Here is a 23,917-nt window from a genome sequence, read left to right on the forward strand (position 1 = left end):
GTTTGTATTGTTTACGAAGAGCATATAGTAACGTTTATAGCATGTTTTGATACAGCACAACAAAACACAGTTGTCTCGATATGTGTTTTAAAGCAGTGATTCCCAACCACTCGTGTGCAATTTCACAAAATAAATAAATGCATAAAAAAAAAAAATTATAATAACTCAGCGATACAAACTCCTCACTGTACGGAGAAAAATCACCATTTTGAAACCGTAATCGGTCACTTTTGTGATTGTGAAGCGCAATGATTAATGTGCAAATGTGAGTGATATTTATATGTGTAAAGGGTCATCACATGACTCGCGTCAGCACTGCAGAATACACTGAAGTCTATGAAGTGATGTCACACCAAAGTGTTTTTCACACACACGTTTTTGCTTCACCAATAATGTCTTTGAGAGTTCTAAGCAACAAGAAATATTTAAAAACTGCCCAAATTTGTGAAGAGACATTGAATGTCTGCAAATTTCTTTTAATAAAATATTACCTTGTAGTTTTCTCTCTTACAAATAAATGTTTTCAATGTTTATTGTGCACACTTCCCACTTTTTTATGCGGTAAACTGGTAAAATCGCCCGTCTATGACACTTTCTGCAACTCTTGTCATGTGGAGGGTGATGCAGCGCTTGATGCTGGATTCAGCCTCCAGAACCAAATTAACCCGCCACGAGAAGTCGCCAGTCCGAGACAAACACGCAAAATCTAATGACAATCACCTCAGCAGTCTCCCTTGATGTGTTTGATTACGCACAGGCGAGTTTAAGTCGATGCGGACCAGGAGGAAGGTTTGAGTGGTCGATCGAGTTCTGTTTAGTTCATTTTTTATGCGTTTTGTTAATATTTTAATCGTATTTGTTTTTAGTAATATTGCGTTCATATTTTAGTGGCCTCTGTTTTTCACTGCGGGGGAAACATTCATCTGCTTCGTGTCTCTGTTGTTCATCTGTTCCCTTCATAAATAAATAAATAAATGCATAATCTGCTGTATGCTCGTCCTGTAAGTTCATGATTAAAAATGAAACTGAATGAAAATAAAAGTTATTAAATGTCTTATTATCATTCAAATATGACAATTAAAATGACATGTAATAATAGATTATGATGGAAGTTTTACAACCATGTCCATCAAAATGACGGACGATGATAAAGTCTAACACAAGCACTGTATGTGACTTTTTTTGCATAGCCGAATTTCAAACATTACAAGTAAACACGCTACTAAGACGGACAGAAAACATGGACAAGTTCTTGAAAAGGAAAAATATTGACGATAGTTAGCCGATGTGGGATGGTTTAACGTGGCAGAATTGTTTTTGGGAAACACTGTTTTAAAGGTTGAAGTTCTTTTAAACTTGCCATGGCATCTAAAAAACACAGCGCTCCAGCATGAGACGCTGAATAACCAACTGAATGCAGCGAAATGATCAAAGACTCTAGCGTATGTTTACATACTAAAACAAATGGTAAACCGGACACTTGCAAAAGTGTTCGGTGTTAAACGCCCCTTAAGCTGCGTACACACTGCCAGCGACATCGCTCGCGACAGCGAATCCATCCCATTCAATTTGAATGAGAGCACAGCGACTTCCGGCGACACGAGCTGTCGTGACCGTTGGCGACTAGATGTGGGCGTGTCCAGCGATGCGACAAAGTTGAGACAAGTTCAACTTTATTCAAATGAAGAGCGGACTAACGGAAGCGACAGCCAATAGGAGAGAAGACGGGAGAGATCTCTCTCTCTCTCAGCTCCTGCAGTAACGGAAAGATGGATGAAAGGCTAATTCTTGCTGTTAGCAATTTTCCAGTGCTCTACGATATGGATATGGTATATCCAGCCGCAGCTCTTGCACCAGCCGGTGGTACTCGCCATGCTGACTCCGAGATTGAATGATTTTATGGACCCAGACAGACCGGCGTTTGCGTTTTCGCCGCAGATAAACAGCCGCTATAGCAAACAGCACGCCTTGTTTCTCATTCATCTTTGATATAAAGCATTTTATGTACTGATTCCATTTATATTTAGTCTTTTCTCTCCAAAATATTTGCTTTTAGCATCAAGAACAGCGATTTGCTGTCAAGAGCAATGGAATGACATCCGTGAATCTCATTTATAAACGTTACTAGGCAACCAGTAGTGGGAACGCCCACTAGCGACTTCACCGCCAGCCACTGGCAACCTGCAGCGACAGCCACTGGCAACCTGCAGCGACAAAGTCGCTGGCAGTGTGTACGCAGCTTTAGGTGGAGGTATTTGGCCATTGTGTCTTGCTCTCATCAGCTTCATTCATTTATAGTGTGTACGGTTTAGAAAGACTGTATAGTATTATTTACAGTGTGTGTTGTCTACAAAGTTGCCTTGTTTGTAATTTGCACTGCAGACCTAGTAAAATTTCCTTATTTCAGTTTATATCTGTACATGGAATATCAATAAACCAATCTTCACCTAAAAGAGACATACTCTTGCAGGTGAAGAGCTTAAATGAGCCGGTGTTTAACTGCTCTGCTTGAAGCCAAAGAGGGAGAACAAGAAATAGCATGCAATAAACAGGGATGGGAAAAGAGGAAGATTCATAAATCTTTCAGGGCAGAATGTTCACAAGGGTTTTCAGCAAGAAATTACACCATGTTGTGTGAACGGAGAAGACGAACATAGCAAAAGATTTACACCACAAAACCACAGCTTCAATCATTCACAGATTAATGAAAAGGGATAAATCACATATCGCATCTCGCCAGCATATGATCCGTGCCGGGGTGGCCAGTTTATTCCTTAAACCTGAAGAGGTCAGGACAGGAAATCAAATTAGCATGACGTTCGGGTCAGGCGTAGGGCACAAAACATGTGCACGGGTGTTTGTTTCTTTTCAAATTAATTATAATAAGAAAACATTTTTTTTTTTTGGCCTTGTGAATTTCGTGGGAATTTGCGTTTAAAAAAAAATAAAAAAATTTTTTAATTGCGCACTTCATCTACCCTTAGCTTGAAGGTGAAGAACAGCGAAAGCGGTAGTGGCGTCTTTTACGCATTTTACGCCAATGAAACAAGTTTCCTTTTTGGATGATCTTATGAATCTTATTTTTCAACCCCTCCCTTCCAAGCACCCATCATACAGAGATCCCTTTTCACCATCCATTCATAAAGGAACATGGACACGTCAGATTACAGAAGTAAAATAAGTTGCAATAAGTACTGATGTCTCCACACCAAATCAAAGCAAGTTGCTGTTGACTAAAATCTGATCTAATAACAGTTTTCAATTATTATTATTGCACAGCAGATTCTAGTCAGCATGACTAGAAAGCATTTATGTGTATTGTAGAATATAGTAGTTGAATTTTCCCAAAGCTAAATAGCTACTGAGCATCTCTGTGTGGAGGCATTTGAAAGACACAGATGAATGAGGCAGAAACGCCGGATTAACATGCCATTACAATGCAAATAGATTTCAAGGTGGGTCGTCGCTATGACAGCGAGACGGCAGCATCACACCACTCAGAGGGATTCGATCTATAACTAAATGAATTGGATGCAAAGGCTGCCATAATAAGAAATGCTCATTTCCGAGATGCTCGGCAGGTAAAACCATGGAAATCTTTTTTTTTTTTTTTTATGTGTACGCTTGTTAGAGTGGGCAGAACGTGAGAAGATAAGAATATAAACAAGCATTCTCAGACATGTAACAGGAATCGTTTTGGTCACACGAGGGCGAGGGCTCATTTAAAAAAAAAAAAAAAACACAACACACACACGGCTGCTGGTATACCAGCGAGATACTTGATTTGCCTGTCAGCAAGGAAACTCTGCCAGTGGATGTTGAAGAGCTGCAACACACACACACACACACACACACTTACAGGACGGACTGGCACAAATCCCACGTCTTGTCAGCGATAAGGTTACAAAACCAATATTGTCCCACACATTGTTATCTTGTAGCCTGCAGTTACTTTATTAGACAAACAGGAAATATATTGTTGGTTCAGACAAGGTGATCCCATTTATGCAAACAAGGGGTGGGAGATTTAAATAAATATTAAAACATTTTTTTGAAAAAGCATAAACAGAACATTAGATACAATGCCATAAAGACAACCAGTGTCGCATTTGTATATTTATTGTCAAAAGTACCGGTACTTCAGTACCAAGTTGATCCTAAAATAAAAAAATATGTAATGACTGTTTCGGTTGTACCGGGCACCGACTGAATCCGGTACCAGCGCACAGTATGACTGACACACCGCTGCTTTAAAATGCTCGTTTTGAGCGAATGCTCGGTTACTCCTTACACTCAAATGGACAATTAATCAAATTAAAAATTGTGACATGTCCTAGTGTTATTTATTAAACCGGTAAAGGCTGTAATCTTACTGAGGAAGGAATAAATCCTACCGCTCATCCACTAGAAAGTCCTCAGACATTGAAAATCAATCACGTTGTATGAGATGACAGAGCAGAGCACTAACCCACAGTGAAGCACGCAGCACATGTAAACTATATATTTACAGTATAGAAATCACAGCAATTGCACTTTAATCTCTAAACTCAACCACAAAATACAAACACTTCAAAATGGTGTCCTACATTTGATTTGTCGGACTCAAAATTTGTGTAAAAAGATGAGATTTCAGACCCGACTCAAAAGTCTCCGTTTATCCAGAAAGTGAAGCTTCAGGCAAAAAATACACGTCATAAAAGCACGTTTCAAAATATAAGCTAGAGATTTTCATTACCTAGAAATTGTGACAAATATATTATAACTGTATAGTAAACTGTACTATTCACTGTAATGATCATAATACGAATAATAAGCAGTATATCACAAACAACACTGCTGTTGAATAAAAGTTCAGTGACATGTTTAAAAGATCTATTTTCACTTTTTATAATGAAATTAAAACTCTAAAATGTTGAGTTTTGGAATAATAATAATAATAATATAATAACAAAAAGGAAAACATGATCTGGTAAAGAGTAAAACAGTAGGGAGCTTCTTAAAGACACTTAAGCAATGCATCCTTGATTGGAAAACACTCGAAGGAAACATGCATTTCTTTTTATTTATTATTTACATTGAAATGTAACATTTTCAATAGGCTAAACAGGTGTGTTCAATAGCACATTGTCATATTAGCACATTTATAATGTGGTACCGAATCTATCGAGAACCGTGAATTTTCACTGGTATCGGACTACTGACATTTTGGGACTGTGACAACACTATGCGTACATGAAACAAACATACACAGGAGCCTTTACGTAACTCAGCGTACGCAGCTGTCGACACATTGCCAACGCAAAGTCACGTTGAACATATCATATTCAATCAAATATGTTGGGGCAGCTGTGGCTCAGGTGGTAGAGCGGGTTGTCCACTACTCGCAGGGTTGATGGTTCGATTCCCGGCCCACATGACTCCACATGCCAAAGTGTCCTTGGGCAAGACACTGAACCCGAAGTTGCTCACAATGTCAGGCTAGTGCCTTGCATGGCAGCTCTACCATCATTGGTGTGTGAATGATACAGTATAAAGTGCTTTGAAAACCACTATAGTTAAAAAGGCACTATATAAGTACAGACCATTTACCATTTATAATAAATAATTAGGAAGGCGGGCCCAACATTAAACTTAAAATAATTACAGCCAGGCAATTTGTCTTGTAAATTTGAGCTCAAGAGTTATTTTCCAAATTCGGAACGACCCCCGATGTCAGAATTCCAACTTGAAAACTCGGAGGATCTCAGAGAATCCCGTGTTCAGAAATCAAGATGGCTGCGAAGAGCATCGACAGCAAGTATGCTGTGGGTTTAAAGTTTTTTTCAGCACTTTTGTCTTTTTTATGTCCAATTTAGTCATTCGTATACACAATACTGCATTACCGTTGCCTATAGGCATGTTGCTAAGATCCTGTTATGTGTGAATTACCAACTTAATGTGTTGTTTATAGACTGGTACAGCTAAAATTGGCTAGGTCGCTGTTGCTAACAACAACAATGGTCGCTGTTGCTAACAACAACACTGTCTAACGTTACAAACAGAGCAGAAATGTGAGCAGGAAATTGTAACGGAAAACACATTAAATACGTTTTTAAAAAGTTTAGAACCGCTGTTAGGACCTGCAAATGTGGTTGATCCAAATACGCGGAAACATTAACATACCTTCTCCACTTTGTCATCTTCCTCGAGGTCTCTTAGGTAAAGGGCATACTTATTTTGTAGCTCCCTGGACTCTGAAAGAGCTAGTGAAACAATTACTTTCCTGGAGGCGTCCATCTTTTTTTCTGACTTGTCATGTTCTGTGTTAATGGAACACGTCCAACTCTTATTTCTTTTTTTTTTTTATGGATATGACATCTATCAGAGTCCCAAGCTCCGACTTTTTTTGGATACACCAGCATGGCAGACCCATTTCTGCTGGCCTGTCTGAGGCAGGGCTATTAATTAGCACTGAATGGAGAGTTAATGGGTGCTCAGAGTGAACTCCATTGCCTTGGTGACTTGAGGCTGAAAGACCACTGTGGCTTTGAAGAAAGTTGTTCACAGAAGGGAGGGCAATAAAATCTCAGCGCTGACAGAGCGACGGCCAGATACCGCCAGCGCCCGGCAGGGGTCTTCATTAAGTGCTGACGTGGGGTGACTTCGAGTGTACAAATGCCACTGGAATCCATCGTAAATGAACCATCACATCTGGTCTTTGATCAGATGACAACAAAAAGCAATTTCGATTTATTGGGGAACAAATTTAAAAAGACACAAATTCAAATATCAAGCTCTTAGAAATATAGCTAATCTGTATGAGACAAATTGGCAATTATTTACTGATGTAACAAAGTCAGACACATTTATCCATTAAACAGCCTATTATATAGGTATGAGTACACAGACTATTAGAGGTGGGGGAAAAAATCATTTCAGCAATGCATATAGCAACGGGAGAGATCATTCATGATAACAAGCCAACAAACAACATGAAAGACGAGCTCGCACCCATTATTGCACCGATTTGCTCACGACGGGGGAAAACACCGAAGAAAATAATGACGAGGCAGTGGTTCGGGAGATGTTGGTGATGTGTTTGTTTAATCACCCCCCCTCCCCCCTTCTCCACTCTTGCACGCTCTCCATTTCATTGACTTTTGCCGGTCACTCGCTTGTCAGGACAGTGCGCACACCTGATGATAAAAGTTTGAAATCAATCATAGCTTTTGCGACAGGGTCGTGCAAACTTCTACTCGCAGAGCAAACAGATGGAACAGTGCATACGAGGCTGATACATCTCATCCTGGATAGCAATTTCCAGCTGTGGTTAAAAATTGTAATGAATAGCATGGCATAGATCAATTTTAAATAATTAAATGGTTTACAATGCTTAAACAAAAATAAAAAATAATATAATCCAGTTGAAGTAATAGTATGTGTTTTGATGAACCAATATTTTTTTTCTTGTGCTTAAGAGATTTTTTTATAAGGTTCAAAAGAAAGAAACTGAAAAACTGAGATACTCTTAAACTATAGAAGCATTTATTTAATCTTGTGGATGTTCTGTGGTTTGTTAACAGCTCATACTGAATGTAAAAGGCCAGTTTATGTCATGTGACTCGTTCTGATTTTTAAAAACAGCTGAAAGGGAAAAAATTGAGTAAAAAATTAATTATGAAGAAACTGAAAAAATAAAAGATATTGAAGGACAAGATGCATAGTCACGCATCAGGAATCATTTTATAATCAAATCGTTACCCTTTGAATTGTAATAAAATCGTGAGGCCAGTGAAGATACACACCTCTACAGACTATGAGTAGACAGATCATTCACCATGAAAGATAGACAAGACAGACAAATATAAAAAGGAAGACTTCGACCCAAGCACGGCATCAGCGAGACTCTGTAGAGAGTTTCCAATGTTTCCTAACCTAAATCAGCGCATCAACCTGAGGGCTTTTCTTCCAGTACAGCCTGTATAATTCATCCTCAAATAAATAAACCAGAGGCAACAAGTACTGCAAAAGACCCCAGACAGCTAACCGCATATCAAAGTAAACATTAGACCCAGAAACTAGCAGACAACTGCAAGTATTTCTGATGCTCCCACAAACTCGCTGAAAATAAAGATGCAGTTTCAACATGTCTGAATCATGATGTCTGGTGTAAAAATAATATCAGGACAAATGCCATCCAGCTCGAGGACCAAATAAGTTACTAGATTCGATGCTAAATTCATATAAGTTAGTTGACGCAAATTTCGTCATCATCTTTGAGCGTTGTCTGCAAACACTCCTGCCGTTTACTGTACTAAAAAGTAGCACAAAGCAGTCGTAGCGTGCATGAGAGACGTAACAGATTTCAAAGCCAGAACAATCCATATATAAACGTTCCACAACACTGACATCAAGAAAAAGCTCATGAGAATTCCTCTCATGGTTCGACCAAAGCGCTCTGAAAAAAGGGACAGTCCATCTCAAGTGAAACAGAACGAGCTGTCCACTCTGTGCAAGCACAAGATATGGATTTAGCTTCATATTGCTCCTTCAGCTGCTGTTCACTCAAGTGCTTCTCCGGAGTAAGCTCTATTTTCCCAATGACTGAGCCCGGTGGGAAAAAGGCTGGTGGATAAACAGAATCAGCCTCAAGTCAAGTGATGGTTACAGTCGATCGGCAGGCGATGGTGGGTTTCTCACCTCTGAATCAACTCGGAGTTCAACTGTGTGATTTGATAATCCAAAAGAAACCTTACGCTCTAATAACTGAGAGGCGGAAAAAGATAAATTGAGAACTACTTAAAGAAGGCAGACACAAGTATCTTTGCAAGGTAAACATTCACGCCAAGGTTTAAAGGGGGAAAGATTTCCGCTTTTAGCATCATGGAACTTCATACTGAAGAAAAAGCTGCACCAAACTACAACACAACTACAATACATAAAGGTGAAATTTTTGTAAAAGCATCAAACAAAATTAACTCGTACATGAAACATATTTGAGAACTCTGTTAAGCCTCTCGAGGTTTCTGTAAAAATACTTTTCACTGCAGTTTGTGGGAGGCCTGAAGTAAGAGATTCCTACTGAGAATGTGAACAGCTCTTAAAAGATGTTTAGAGAACACCTGCTCTGATGACATGAGAATGTGTGTGTGGTCCGTCATCATCAGCTGTATCAACAGACACTATAAGTAGCTACTAGTCTGTAAAAATAAAAACATTTTGCTTGCTTACAGATTAGAGGTTGGAATTCAAAGTAATGATGTGCAGTTCTGGTAAACAATTATTGGAGGGTGGGGCTAGAATAGTTAAGAAACCGGAAAAGCTCAGTGGAACTGAACAGCACATGGTTGTTCTGTGCAGCGAGTTTGAGAGATGTTATGGGGTAAAAGGAAAGGAAACGAGAACCAACTTAAATGTAACCAATAATATAATGACTAACTTGAAGCAAAAGGCAGACAATGCAAACGCATACAGGGCAGCTGCCTGTAGCTCTCTCTCTCCCGAACTGCCACCTCAGGCCGCCTTTATCCCTCTCGTGGGCTTGATTAGACCGATTAGGCGCCGCGGCGTGCATCATCACGGCCCGGCCCCGCCTTCCTCCTTGCCACAATGAAGATACAACGGCATGACGTAATACCATCAAGTAGGACATTGTTTTGTTTTGTGACAAAGATGATATTTAAGACATTTCTTATCATAGGCCATGGCTACACATTGTCCCAGATTTCACGCAGTAGCCTTGGCTATTACCATTTATTGGGAATGCTAAATGTAATAGGATTATTTAATTAAACAATGCTGTAAAAATTTTTTGCATGGTTAATGCATTTAGACTACATTTATTTGACATTAAAACTAGTTTCCTGTTGTGATTTCCAAAACTTGAATTGTACTTTTGCTTCTTTTCTTAAGAGGCAATGGATTTAGGCTGAATGTATTACATTATAAAAAGGAAATAAAAGCTATGAAGCACATTTCTGCAAATTAAAAAATTGAGAGGCCTATTAATTTAATTGACTCCAAAATATGATTAAGATTAAGAACCTGCTGAAATATGGCATTGTATCTTATGGTTATTAAAAAACTTGCAGCTATCCATTTTTATGCATTTTGTAGCAAGTAAACGAGACACTCACATTTGACAAACTAATTACAGTACGATGCACACAGATGTTATACACACCCCAAAACAGGGTTTCGTCAGTAAGGGTTTACGTTGAAGATCTCCGCAGACAAATGCGTTTAAGAGAGCAGCTTTCTTTTTTCCAAGCACTCTGCCTCCCATCTGCCATTGGTCGGACAAAGACATAGTCCCACCCCAAATACACACTCTTAGTTGAGCCAAAGATGCTGGGTCAGGATGGTTTAAAAAAAAAAAAAAAAAAAAAAAGGGATGTTTTGAAAGCACCAGCTTTGCTGCGTTAACATGCATATAAACTTGCAAAAAGCTTAAGGCTATGGTATACTTCGTTTTTTGTGTGCCATTATGTCTGGGGTTGCCAACTGTCCCATATTAGTAAAGACGTCCCTTATATTGGCCGGAACTTAGACAACCCGTACTGGACACATAGAGTTCCGTATTTTAGCTGAAGCTGGCTCAAGTGTCCCGTATTTGCGTGGCAAGAAGTTGGCAACCCTCTTAACGTTTCGTGCACGGTCAAGCCTCTAGCCAAAATGAAAACCATAAATGACATCAATGTAAGTGCAGTAGCTTGTAGTTGAACAACTTAGTAGCTTCAAAGCAACTTCTCCAACACTGCATGGCAATTTTGGGATTAAACCACAAAACCTTACATGGGCCATCGGCATGACAATATAGATTCTTTAGTAATGTTCCAACACCTTCAAACAATGAAGTTGGTTGGTCTCCAAGCCACGGTCTCAGCACACCATTATTTTTCAGAACAAAGGCTTTTAAAACAACACCACTTAACACTCACACCTCAAAGCAATCTAACCCACTGGGAGACGTCTAATAAAACAATGTTAATAATGCACACACTTTCTTTCTCGCTGTCCTGTGCTAGCACTACCCTACCTGGCCGCCATCATTAGCTTGAGAAGGTTAAATGGGTTCTAGAAGCGTAGAAAGTCCCAGGGGAGCCCAAACTGGGTCAATAGTGAATATCTGCTCAATGCACAGTCTGTGCCGCAGGTTTTTAATTGTGCTGTAGTCTCAGGTTTTGATCTGAACAATCTTTGATTACTTCTTAGTTTCAGGCGATGTAAATTAATTTCCAACAGTGCAGCAATACACATCCTTAATTAAAATGTAGCCGAGGCATTAGGAAATAAATACCCCATTCCATGCAGAACAGGGAATACACTAAATTGCATGTACACACTTCACATCAAGATGCCTTCCACTGCGTTTCCACAACTGTTAAGTCACAACTGCTTGATTTTAGACTAGTAAAATCACCTGCCATATAGATGAATGAGAATGCTATATGCTTTGTGTGCTGCTACATGTCGCGCACAGTTCAACTTGTGCACTATGGCTGCTTTGTGACACTGTTTAGTACAGTTAATGGTAGCATATATGCAGACAGCGCATACAGACGCGGACTATATGTTTACTTGGACAGTTCACGTGTACTGTGCTGATGGTGAAATTTACATTATGTGCGAGATGTAGCAGCAAGCAGATAACCAATGTATATTTTGGCCTGTAGTGGGTATGCGTCTGTACAGGCTTGTGTTCAAAACAATATACTTTTGCAAGGCTAGGATCGCTCAACCATGGGTAAGACATGTTAATGGATAATGTACATTTTGTTTTCAAATCTTTGTATCTTCAATCTATCGGTGTGTGTGTACCTGAATGGATTGTGGTTTTGGGGGTGGAGAAAGATAAGAACGACCCCAAGGGGTTTCTGTATCTATATTTCAACATACCATTGACTATCACCGTCTATGGCTTTCATTTCCATCCCTGTTTTTCATCCTTTTTTACTCACCTGTCAGTAACTGCCCCTACCATTAAGAGTTGCACTCTCCTCTTCCACACGTTCCTTTTATCTCTCCTCAGCAGGCGCTCTAAACAGCTTTAAAGAAATGTTCAAACTCTCAGACTGAAAAAAAAAAAATCCAACGTCTGCAAAGCAAGCAGAATAAACCACTCTGGAACTGCTAATAAACTGACATCTGTTATCTATCACTGTCATCATGGTAAAATTGCACTGGGAAAGTAAACTGTTTTTTCAGTATATTAATCCATCATACCATAAAAAGGAACAACAATAAAAGCGAGGGAGTGTAACTTCAGGCTTTAATGGAGGGATACAGGTGTGTCAGGGGTCAATTTTTTCAAACTGCACAAAATTCATTGCAAATGGGTATGTTGACGCAAGTCACATGAAAGGGCCTTCAACTTGTAAGATACAAGTTGAGCAATTCAAACGCAAATTGGAAGCCAAATAAAAAGCTTAGCTAGCTAAACCACCAATGTAGCGTTGCTTCCAAAGACACTGTTACTTGTTGAAAAGTCTTAATTTATTTTTCCTTCACCAATAACCTTCCAAAAGTGGAGGGCACCAGTGACTAAGGGCTGTTTATTTCATAATTTGCATTTCAAGAATACAAAGTCACATCTGTGCAATTCCCAAAATCATGCAAGGCTGCAAGATTTTTGTTTCTTTGACTATGACTCACAGTTTGGAGCGTCTCTCCTCTGAGGATTTCTGGTGAGATATGGTATGGGGGTTAACCACCTCAATCTGAAGTCTGCTTGCTACAAAACCAAATGCATTTTAAAGCATAGCTTACATTTTCCTTAGAATCTGGGTAAAAAAAAAAGAGCCCTTGGCATTCATTAGTACAGCTCATCCTGAAACGACACTGGAAAATCATGGGCCAAAAATATTATACCCCCCAAAACGACTAACAGAACTGGTCACGGCCAATCACTCCCTTCCTCCATGAAGTTATGGATAAACACCGTGGCCATCAATCACAGCCTTGGATGCAGAAAGGGGGAAAATAAGGGGAAGTGATCAGTTTCTGCAGGTCACAGGGGAGCCAAACGCGTCATTAAATCCCCATCCATCGCTTTTCAATTACTCGCCGTAATATACCGTCAGGGCCAATATGACAACAGAGATCATAACGGTAAACAGAGGTGATTCAGAACCTTAAATTTTACGTTTCATAGAGGGAAAACTTACTCCCCAACAAGGTCATTTTGAGGCTTTCACAAGACAAACGACGGGCCTTGTTCAGACTGCCACTAAAAGTCATATTTTCTATGTATCCAACATTGTATCCAGATGAGTTTTTGATAGTCTGGACAGCAAAAAAAAAAACAAAAAAAAAAACACATGAAATCTGATTTTTCAGGATCTGATTCAAACTACATCGGGAGGTTTTCAGATGCGACTCAGTCCGGATGCTCTGACTGCTCAATTCGGATTTCAAATGGTCTTTTGCGTCACTCTTAACGCAACACACAACGATGACGTCAAAAACCGGTGACTGCAGCACGGAACACCACAATATTTACCAGTCTCCTCTGTCGCTGAGATTGTCTTGTGCGACAAAGGAGTACTGCACCGCGACTGGATGGGGCGCTTGTTTGGAGAGTGAGATGATGCACCTCCATTTTTCCCGCATCCGTTTTGAAAGCATCGTCACGTGGTTACACCTACGTCGTTACCAAAGCAACCCATGCAGACAGGTAGGTTATGTCTGAATGCACAAATCTGATTTGATCACTTGCAATTAATAGTGCGGACAGCTTGCCAGAAAAGATCTGATTTGAGATAAATCCAATTTGCCTGCTGTCTGAACAGTTTTTCAAACCAGGTTTTCCAGAGTTTGCTGTCCACCACGGCAATTTACATACCAATGGTTTACACAATCTGCTTGAGTTTCATGAATGAGGCCCATTGAACGTAGTTTTTCCTGTGTAAATATATCGTAAAATCATTATTAGGTGACGTGTTGCATTGAATTTGAGACAATTTACATGAGAATGCTTTTACAAACTAATCCGTTCAGCTCTGGTATCATGAATAAGGGCGACTGAACCTACCGTATACCGCACCTCCTTTGGTTTGCATCAAATTTAATATGCCATCTAGTCTAGTCCCAGGTGCATATTATAGCCCATATACAGTATAAAGAAAAACATGTTAAAAAAGAAAAATCACAGGCTTTTCAGCCTACGTAAAGACACGTCGACCCTTTTAGCACATACAGATTACAGCGGGGCACCCAGGGCCATATTTACTCAGGCAGTTCAGAGAGATGAACAGCTATTCCTATTGGATTCCTGCATAATGCACAATAGCTTCCCCATAGGAAACCTCAATAATATCACCTACTGTGGCTCTGATCAAACCTCCGAATACACAAAAAACACCATGAAAACCAAATCACTATTTTTCCTGGCTCTAGAAACATGTAAAGCACAAATGAATAAGTTCAGCCAGCCTTGGACGAGGGTGTTAAAGTCCATATTAATTATACATTTAATTGGGCAGAAACTGATATTAATGCAAAACTTACCAACTTGCTACACCTCTAAAACGACTTTCCTTTTTGGCTGATGTCATCTAGGATGCACAATGTTAAAAATGTTAGCTAATAGCCAAATAGGCATTGTTTTAAGCTACTGTTGTAGGTTATGCAGCCTAACACAGTAATTCAATGCCAGTTAAACAATTTAACAAAAGGTTAATAGCAAGTAATGATACATTTGCTTTGAATCATTACCAATGGGATAAGTAGGGACACTCTCAAAAGGTAATCTTTACCTTCCTGTCCAAGTCTTCCTCACAAATTGGTGTCATTTTGAAAGGAGTAGACCTCCTCAATCCACGTCAAACTTGATTTCAGGTCTGGCTACATTCTGGTATGGAACGGCCACTTTATACAATCCAAATAATTCCCAACGAATGAAAATCAAAAGATTGCAAATGCCGTTTTATGTTGACTTCAAATCATAAGAGGCTTAAGAGACTACATTAAACTGAATATTATATATTGATATATTGATGTCTCCTAAAAGTGAAGTGAACATCTCTTTTGGTTAAGAGTTTATCACAGACCAAGTTCAGAATGGGGCAAATTGCCCACAGGCTAGTGTTCACAGTCACCTGCTCTGCCCTAGGGGAACACTTGAACCAATGACCTTGGCTTGTATAGTGTAACATTTGTCCCCCTTAAAAAGACACATACACACACTAACCTCTATCCAGCTCCAAATCAAATATATATATAACACTGGAGCATGATTTAAAACATTACGCACTTACCTGGGGGAAACAAAAAATGCAATTTATATGTTATGACCTAGGCAAGGGTTAATCAGCATCCCCTGGGAAGTGTTCATAGAGTCTGTCTGTGTTTGACAGATGTATACTGCCATTATAACACCCCATGTACTACCGACATGCCTTCATGTATAATTAGCAAAAACAGCAATTTCTTTCAGATCCAATGCCACAACAGCGGATGCCTGCTTTCGCGATAAACCCAGCAAAATATTTGCGATCAGCCACTACTGGAGGATGAGATTAATTGGCTTCCTGACAAGGCAATGAGGAAAACAACACTATCATTAAATTATATGATAACCACACGGAATCTGCAGCCAAGAAACTGAAATGCCTGTCATTCATACAATTCTATAATTATCCAGCCCTTGCATTCCTGTTTATTAAATATTTTGGTTAACTAGATCATCCTTTCATTGAAAATTAGTTCAAAATGAGTGCATGAAATGTAAGAAAATCTGAATAAAAGGGATGTTTGTTTAGAAAGTTACACAGGGTTCATCACTATTTTCTGCACTGCAAAATTCATCTTCCTACAGGAGTATTTTTGTCCTGTTTTCCAGTAAAAAAAAAAAATGACAAAAATGAGAAGTCTTGATTTCAGAGAAATCTAAATGTAATTTGGTGTGGTTTATGCTGGAAAAAATAAAAAGGTTATGCTACTTAATTTAGCTAGTTTTATCTGAAAATTTTTTCTTGTTCTAAGAATGCTTGATAATTTTACTGAAAAACAAGACAATTGCAGGCTGACTCAATTAAGATGTATTTTACATATCAGAAGAAAAGCAACAATTAGCCTAGGCATGCAAATTCTAGTACCCAACAGATACATTTCCTGCTTTGCCGGATGTTGGGAGAAAGTAGGGAATAAGAAGCTGAAATGGGCCATATCCTACAAAACAAACCAACAATCGCCTCACGTTTCCAAAAGCATGCCCGCTCTTGGCTCCACACTATGTTACCTTTACCTATCTGTATTAGCAGTCTAGGGGCAACCGAAGCCAGTCTCAACCCTGACAACAAATAGAGTGACTCCTCCATCAAGCTAATGAGAAGGAAAGGCCAGTTTATCATTTGGCAGTCATCTCCAAGTCTGGCTGCCCTTTATAGCAGGCTTACGCCTTTCATTAATGCACAGTACAAAGGGACATTAATGTAAGCTTGGCTGCCCTTTTAAATACATCATTTGTAAGAAGTGAGACAGCGTAAAGATTATTTCAGATAGGGTTCATGGCTTCGCTCAAAGTATAAAAAAAGAATATGCAAAGCACACACTGTAGAAAATGCAAAGACCATTATTAGCTTGCTCTTGTTCACTTGATTTAACATTTTAGGCAATAGATGTATCAGATCATATTGTGCGTTTTAGACCCCCCAAATACAATCGCAATACTGAAATAAATGGACATTGGCCATTTAGGTGACCTGCATTTTTGAGTAAGAGTGAGGTCATCCATTAAATTAGTCCAAAGTGTTCAAACCTTTAAATGGCCAATTCTGCAAGACTCTACAAAAGAAAGGCAGTAATTTGCCTCCCTGACAGAGACTAAGTGAAGCGATATCAGCGGGAGGCTTGCTAGCATGTGGTCTGGAGAGCTGGAAATTTCTCTCCATGGTTATGTACCCCAACCCACCAATCAGGGAACAATTACCACATCTCCCATTCCAATTACACATTTTCTTAGAGTCAGTTCTGAAGTAATGGCTTGATCTAGAACAAGTCAGAAATAAATCTACAATATCTAAATATATTCAAACCAAAGAGGGGCATCAGCTTGTGTTTTTGAATTTTTAAATAGGTCCAAACAAATCCAAATGTTATACAGTTTTATGTTTGATATACTTGAGGCTTAAAGTTTCATCATCAGAACAGTACACGCGTATTGTGCACTTACAAGCCTGTTTTTCTAGATACAAGGACAATTTGCATCTGTGCGAGTTTTACCGGATGCATCCAGACTCGTGGTCAGAAGAATATACTTTGAATGGCTAGAGCTCTCGACCTTGTGCGAGACGTAGCGGCACATGAAAAATAAATAAGAATACTCTAGGCTTAACATTGACAGGAGGGCCACAATGGGCTGTTTTGTCTATCTGCTAATGGACACATTAGCAGGAAGACAAGAAATCAGGTAGTGAAAGCAGCCCAGAAGGTACACTGTTATCAAATTAAACCAATTTATCACTGTTTTAGAGACAGCTAATGTTCTCCTCTTACACTATTCATACACTCCCATGTAACCCAATGGGAAAGGGATAAACAGGAGTGATTTCCTTATTGTACATCGAACAGATGCCCAGATTCTGAAGACAAATGATCAAATAATCAAGAGAATGGAGCAGGTGTTTTGAACTGACCAGCAGTTAGCTTACACATTAGAGAAATCTCAGATGGAGATCTTCATGGATAAGAATATATAAGATCTACTTTGAAGGTGTAGAAAGATGGTGGTCAAATTGAAATCAAGTGGTAATACAGCAAATTTGAATTTCCGAAAGCACAACTAGAGTCACCGCTCGGAAATTGTCCTTGGTCAACGAATGCCTACGGCAGAGTGTTTTAGCAACTTTCAACTTTTGGTCAAGTCTCTTTTGCAAACATTTGCATGCTGTCTACTACCTTATGACGCACCATTCCAATTGAACTCCATGTATTCATACTGTGCTCGGAACAGCCTAAACTCTAGCCAAACATAAAGGATTTTAATTAAGGGGACATACACACTAGAATTGGTTGGGTTATGTCTTGTTCAGATTCTCACAGACTACTGTCAAGACTTTCAATGCACACAATAGCCATGTATCTAGACCCTCCCCACAAGGGTCAAACACTGGGCTCTTCTCAGCAAGCTGTCTCCTGACCTCATTAAAATGATGCCTTCTCCACAACCGCCCTCAATCTAAGCATTCTTTACAGGCAAGATCCAAAAAACAGGAGAAGTGTTGGAGAGGTGATAACAACCAGCAAGGGTTCTCTATTCACAGAGACCGTGGAAGAAATAAAGGATGACCCCTGCCTTTCAGGGCATTGACCTTTCCCAGTAAGAAGCTGAGAGCAAGGATCAGCCTAGTCAAATGCTATATTCAGAAGGACAAACATGCCTTTCCACCTCAAACAGTAAAGTCAACTAATGCTGGAATTTTCCATCTTTCCACAGCCATAGATTCATAGATCTCAGTGGCTCCTCAAGACCAAACCACAGGCTTCAATGTATGCTCCAGAATAAATAGGATAAAAAGCAATTGAATTGGCATTTAAAGAGGTCATTCACACAGGATGTGTCTTTGCATTCCATCTGCTCTATTTTTTATCTATGTTCACAAAAATCAGACAGATGTCGTTGGCCGTTGTTTCTTGTCACACTTTTGTTGCATAAAAAAATGTGTGTCTTGTTTGAATGACCCCTAAAGCTCTTTGACATTCAAATCGAAATAAACATGCTTTCAAGACCGTTGAAATTCTCTGCCATTTTTTTTCAGAACTCCTCTAGATTTCTTGGAGGAAATACAAGGAAATTGACCTCTCAGTGAATTCCAGAACAGTAGGTCTAATCTTTTACTGCTGAATTTGGTCTGTGATTACTGCCCCCCAATGGCCAAAGCTGGAAGTGTCATTGAACGTTTGGGCATGTGTGAGCCCATTTCCAGGTGAAATGTCCACAGAGTGGCACCAAAAGAGAGTTGCATTTTAATTTCAAGTTAAATAATACAGTTAACAGAAATACATATTATATTAAATCAACCCTCTAACACAAACCTGATCACTAAACCTAACAAAAAAGGAGCATAAAGGCAATTTTAGAGCAACAAAGCAACCTTCAAATCGTTCTTAGCATGGTTTATGTGAACACGATTACTTCCTGGTTCCCATGGGACAATAGCCCATGTCTCAGGGTGGCTATGGATAGTTAAATGAATACAAGACACGACCATTTGCAATTCAAAGTACAAATATTACGTGTGGCGGTATTGGTATTGGTGGAATTTGAATCAAGAACATTCAATCAATGGAAGAATTTACAAAAACAAGATTGTAATAATCAACAAAACAAATATTGGAGTCAATATGTTCAGATCGAGCTGAATTCCAGAAACTGTGGAGAAGAAAAAGAGGAATATCAATACAATGCCTTGCAAGCACTGTAATTAACCACATTTAATTGTAGGATTTTTATCAAGCTGAAAGTGTACAGCTCTCAAAAGACTCAAATTAAAAAGCTCAACACAAGCTGGGTCCAGCATCGAATCATTATATTCCCACTAAAATGAAACAACTAATTACCTTTGTTGTTACCAAACCACAAAGTGGCACAATTTGCAGGTATGTCTGTAGACATAGTTGCAATCAGCCATAGTTATGAATCCAAGACAGCTTGATTCTAGAGCTGAAGTCATCACAAAGTGATAAAAACTACCCAATGCCAGTCACACTTGGACAAGAATACAAAAATAAGATACTGCATGTGTTTGTCTGGGAATTTTCATCATCTCAACCAGCTGCAGGTGGCGAGAAAGCGGCTATGCTCATTATGTTTGAAAAGCAACCGACCAAGAGATAGTCTGTGTGTAGATTCATACATTTCCCCTCGAGTCCTGTGAATAAGATCGCACACAGCAGCAGGAGGGGTCAAATGGATACAGTAAAATGTCATTCAATCATTCAGCCTGACATTGATGAGGATAAAGCTAGCTTTCAAGATCAGAGCCCCCCCCCCCACCCCCACAGCTAATGAGAGATGGAGATAGCTACAGATGTCTCCGTTTGTGCCATTTACCTGCTGTGCCAAAAGCAATTATGCAAAGACAGCATGATGATTGTGACCGGTTCTTGCCTTTCACAAGAGTGGCATACGAGATGGCAGATTGTCATTCTGCTGATAATCTGTCTTCTGCGGAATTCTATGAATATGTTTACATGCACACCAATACACTGATAACAACCAAAAAAAATTTTTTATAATACAACAATGCAAGAAAAGCGTGTTGATGTGAGACTTGAAATCATGGTGTTATTCTGTGCTTTTGAGGTCAAAATGTAAACAATCTTATGCACATCTTGGATAAGCTGGTAAAAACACAGGTAAACGTGTTCACATGCAGAGCAAAATCAGGTTAATGGGCAAAAATCTTCAGGTGACGATTGTTTTTTACTTAAACCATTTATGACCTTCCCCCATAAAGGAAAACTGTTAACATGGCTATACACTTGGTCGTCTTATTAAGTGGTGGTGGTGTAGTGGTCTAAAGCAAATAACCTGTAAACTGTTAATCAGAATGTTGCTGGTTTGATCCCCACAGCCACCACCATTGTGTCCTTGAGCAAGGCACTTAACTCCAGATTGCTCCGGGGGGATTGTCCCTGTAATAAGTGCACTGTAAGTTGCTTTAGATAAAAGCGTCTGCCAAATGCATAAATGTAAATGTATTAAGCAAAATTGGTGTAAGATCGTGCATGAAAACACGCTCTGTGAAACATAAGTCTTGAACTTGACAGAATCTACAATAAGTAATTTGCTTATGTTGTTGTTGTCCTCACTTGTAAGTTGCTTTGGATAAAAGCATCAAAGTCATCATGTATGATATTCACAGTACTTTCCGAGATGCTGTACTTTTAGTGTCTTAAGGTCTCTAGCATCTGTAATATCCAAAATTGTAAGAGCATAAAATGTGTTTTTATTAATGGGGTTAAACTATCGTCATATTGTACGAATAATGTTAAACTGTTGTGTGTCGAACCAAAACTAAAATTGATATAAGAGGCTAATTCAGTTTGATTAGACTTCACTACAAGGTTTTTCACATGAAGCAAATTAAAACTACTTGATGAAACGTTATGAATAGTCCTTTACAAGCAGTCTATCTTTAAGACTGGACTTTTAGCTTGGCTTTATGACATGTCAAGTTCAAAATAGTTACATTTTTAAAGACACATCTTCAGATGCCCGTGTTCTTTTACATTCTGTTGCACTCCATCTAGCTGTTTCTGAAAGCAATAAAACGTTTTGTGTGAACAGCCCCTAAAGATCTTTGTAATCAAAATAGAAATAAAATGTGGTACCTAAAGTTGAGAGACTGATTCAGTTTACACAACTTCACAAGAAGGACTTTTCCATCAAGCAGCAAAAAGAAAAATGACTTTACGAAACTCTATAAAGCGTTGCGAATAGTCAGTTTACAAGCAGACTATGTAAGAGGACTTGTGGCTTGGCTTTAAACTCTATATGAGTTTGAAACCTCAAGGAAATGTGTTTCAAATAAACAAAAACTGATTGTCAGAGGGAAGACATAATTAGTAACTCGAAACTGGCCACATGTAAAAAAGCCGAATTCCAGCCCTATCTTGGATCCTTTAAAACACTGAAAACGCAGCCAAAGCGAGAGAAAAACTACCAGTTATCAATTAACTGCTTTCAATAAGTGATTCACTTCTCTTAGAAACCTGAAACCATGATCTGAATCAAAAATTAATCTGAATCCTCTTATTAGCAGTCGTCATCCTTGGTGCAATGTGTATGTTGGGATCTATGGAAAGCTTTGCTGATCTGTGCCAAATAGGTTATTTGAGATATAGAAATGTCACAAAAATCTTCTGTGAAGCTGTATTTTGTGTGAATGGGGTGTTCATTTTCTAAATTCACCTCACGGCAATTCCAGTGACAGAGACTCTGATCTGCACATGACTCAACCAGAAAATTCCCTTTTATCATTCCCAACAGTAAAGATTCCCTGAGGTCTGTACCTGACCCTGGCATTACCGCCATCATTCAATCGCTGCCCTCTCTGATCTTACTCATGTCTCTTCTCTAGGGAGAGGTCAAGAGCATCCTTGTCTCTTCTTCTGAATGGATGGATGGATGGATGGATGTGGCGGCTTCCTACAAATGTTCTCTCCATTCAAAGCCAATTTTCCAACTGCTTTTAAATCTTATAGTGGATATTGGATCATTGTTCCAAGATTGAATAAAATATTCCCTTCTAATGTTTACTAAAATAATAAATAATGTGTCATTATGCATACAGTACATTTAATACACCTGGGACAACAAGGGTTATTTACCAAGTTTTTGGGCATGCAATTGCTGGATCTCCCCATTGCAGGATTTGAATCTTCAGCCTTGAAGTCGTTGCTTATTAGCCCACATCTTTAAGGCCACTCACCAATAAACACACACCGATTAGAATCAGAATGACTCATGGTCACCAAAATGTGCAGAGTAGAATTAGTAATTAGGGTGAAATATTAGCATACTGAAATAGTAGAATCTGGTTAGTTAAGATAATATATGAAATAGCTTATGAAAATGCAGCGCGTTATCATTGGCGGGGATTTGGCGATGTTGCGACTTGCGTCCAACATGAGTAACGATATCGAAAGAGCCGAAACTTACCTTTATTCGCACCGCAGAACCGGAGAACCGTGAGACTCGCGAAAAACACGAACAGCCGTGCCACCCGCTCCGCCATCACTTTCTGAGGTAAAAAAAAAAATTTGAATAAAAAAATACCTCAGGAAAAAAATAAATTAAAAAACGCAAGTTATCCACCGTGTTTCCCGAGGTAAAGTTTCAACGCGGAGAACGCTCGAGGTAATTTATAATTAAAAACTGAACATCGTCTGCAGCCGGCAAGATTTCGCGCTCCGCCGGCGCCAAAAAATAAACATATATTTCCCCAGAAAGACGTGAAGACGTGAAGGCGAAGGGTCCGGGTGTTTTCTTGGAAGTTAAAAACCACAGAAGGGTTTTTAAAGGAGGCATCAAGTCAATCCACACCTGCTCCGCACGACCCAGTAACGGCTGCGACTGCAAACGCGCTGAAGACTGACCGGCGTGTTTCTGAACGCACGACGAAAGTACGCGTTCAACAGATTTAACGGCACCGCAGTGTAGTATCCAACATAACCAAACGGCGTGAGCTGCTGGAGAGGTTTGTAGTGGGTACTGACTCGTGAAAAACCAGGTGTGGATTCTGACAGGATTCTGGATTTTCTTTGACCCGGGAAAGTCAAAAATCGCGGCGAGGGGGTGCGCACTGCGCACGCGCACACATGAAACGCGATGTATTGAGAACATTTAGTTACTTTGATTATAACGTTTAAATCAGCTAATGTTCAATAAAATAAGCTTATATAGTAAAATAACAACACACTTGTTTGCTAATGTAAATTATTTATACAAAATAACATATCTATATACTAAAATAAGACATATGGCCTAAAGCAATAGTTTTTTTTTTGTTGTTGTTTTGGGTAGGCTGAAAGCAAAAAAACTCAAATAAAGCTTCAAAAAAGTGCTTGACAGAAGACATGAAAAACAGCTGTGAGCTGGTATTACTTGCAGTGCCATCCACTGGTTTCTATGGTAAATTGCACATGGGGGGAAGCTAATCAAACTAACCTCACCACTTTATACAAGTATTAACGATATACTCAGATTTTGCCAGAAGTGGGGGAAAGCACAGAAAAGCTTTATTGTTCCTAGTGTAAGTCAATTTGGATAAAATCATCTATCGTATATGTGTACATTAATCTTAAATGTAAATGTCCAATTATTGGTGTCACAACATATATTGGATGCTCCATGAAGTCTTGTCTATATATTATGTAAACAAGGCCTTAGTTTAACACCTGAACTGATTTAGAACATAATATGGACACATTT

General features: G+C 39.2%; 1 protein-coding gene across 1 annotated transcript in view; it reads right to left on the minus strand.

Moving 5' to 3' along the window:
* The window catches only part of LOC127638490 (neogenin), a 143,499-nt gene extending 120,426 nt beyond the window's left edge, over positions 1 to 23,073 (minus strand). The window contains exon 1 of the mRNA XM_052120042.1: positions 22,646 to 23,073. Within this exon, the coding sequence (XP_051976002.1) occupies positions 22,646 to 22,721 (76 nt within the window). The 5' untranslated portion in view covers positions 22,722 to 23,073. The remainder of the gene's footprint in view (positions 1 to 22,645) is intronic.
* Between the last annotated feature and the right edge of the window lie 844 nt (positions 23,074 to 23,917).

This window comes from Xyrauchen texanus, chromosome 46, assembly GCF_025860055.1.
Source record: "Xyrauchen texanus isolate HMW12.3.18 chromosome 46, RBS_HiC_50CHRs, whole genome shotgun sequence".
Classification (NCBI taxonomy): Eukaryota; Metazoa; Chordata; class Actinopteri; order Cypriniformes; family Catostomidae; genus Xyrauchen; species Xyrauchen texanus.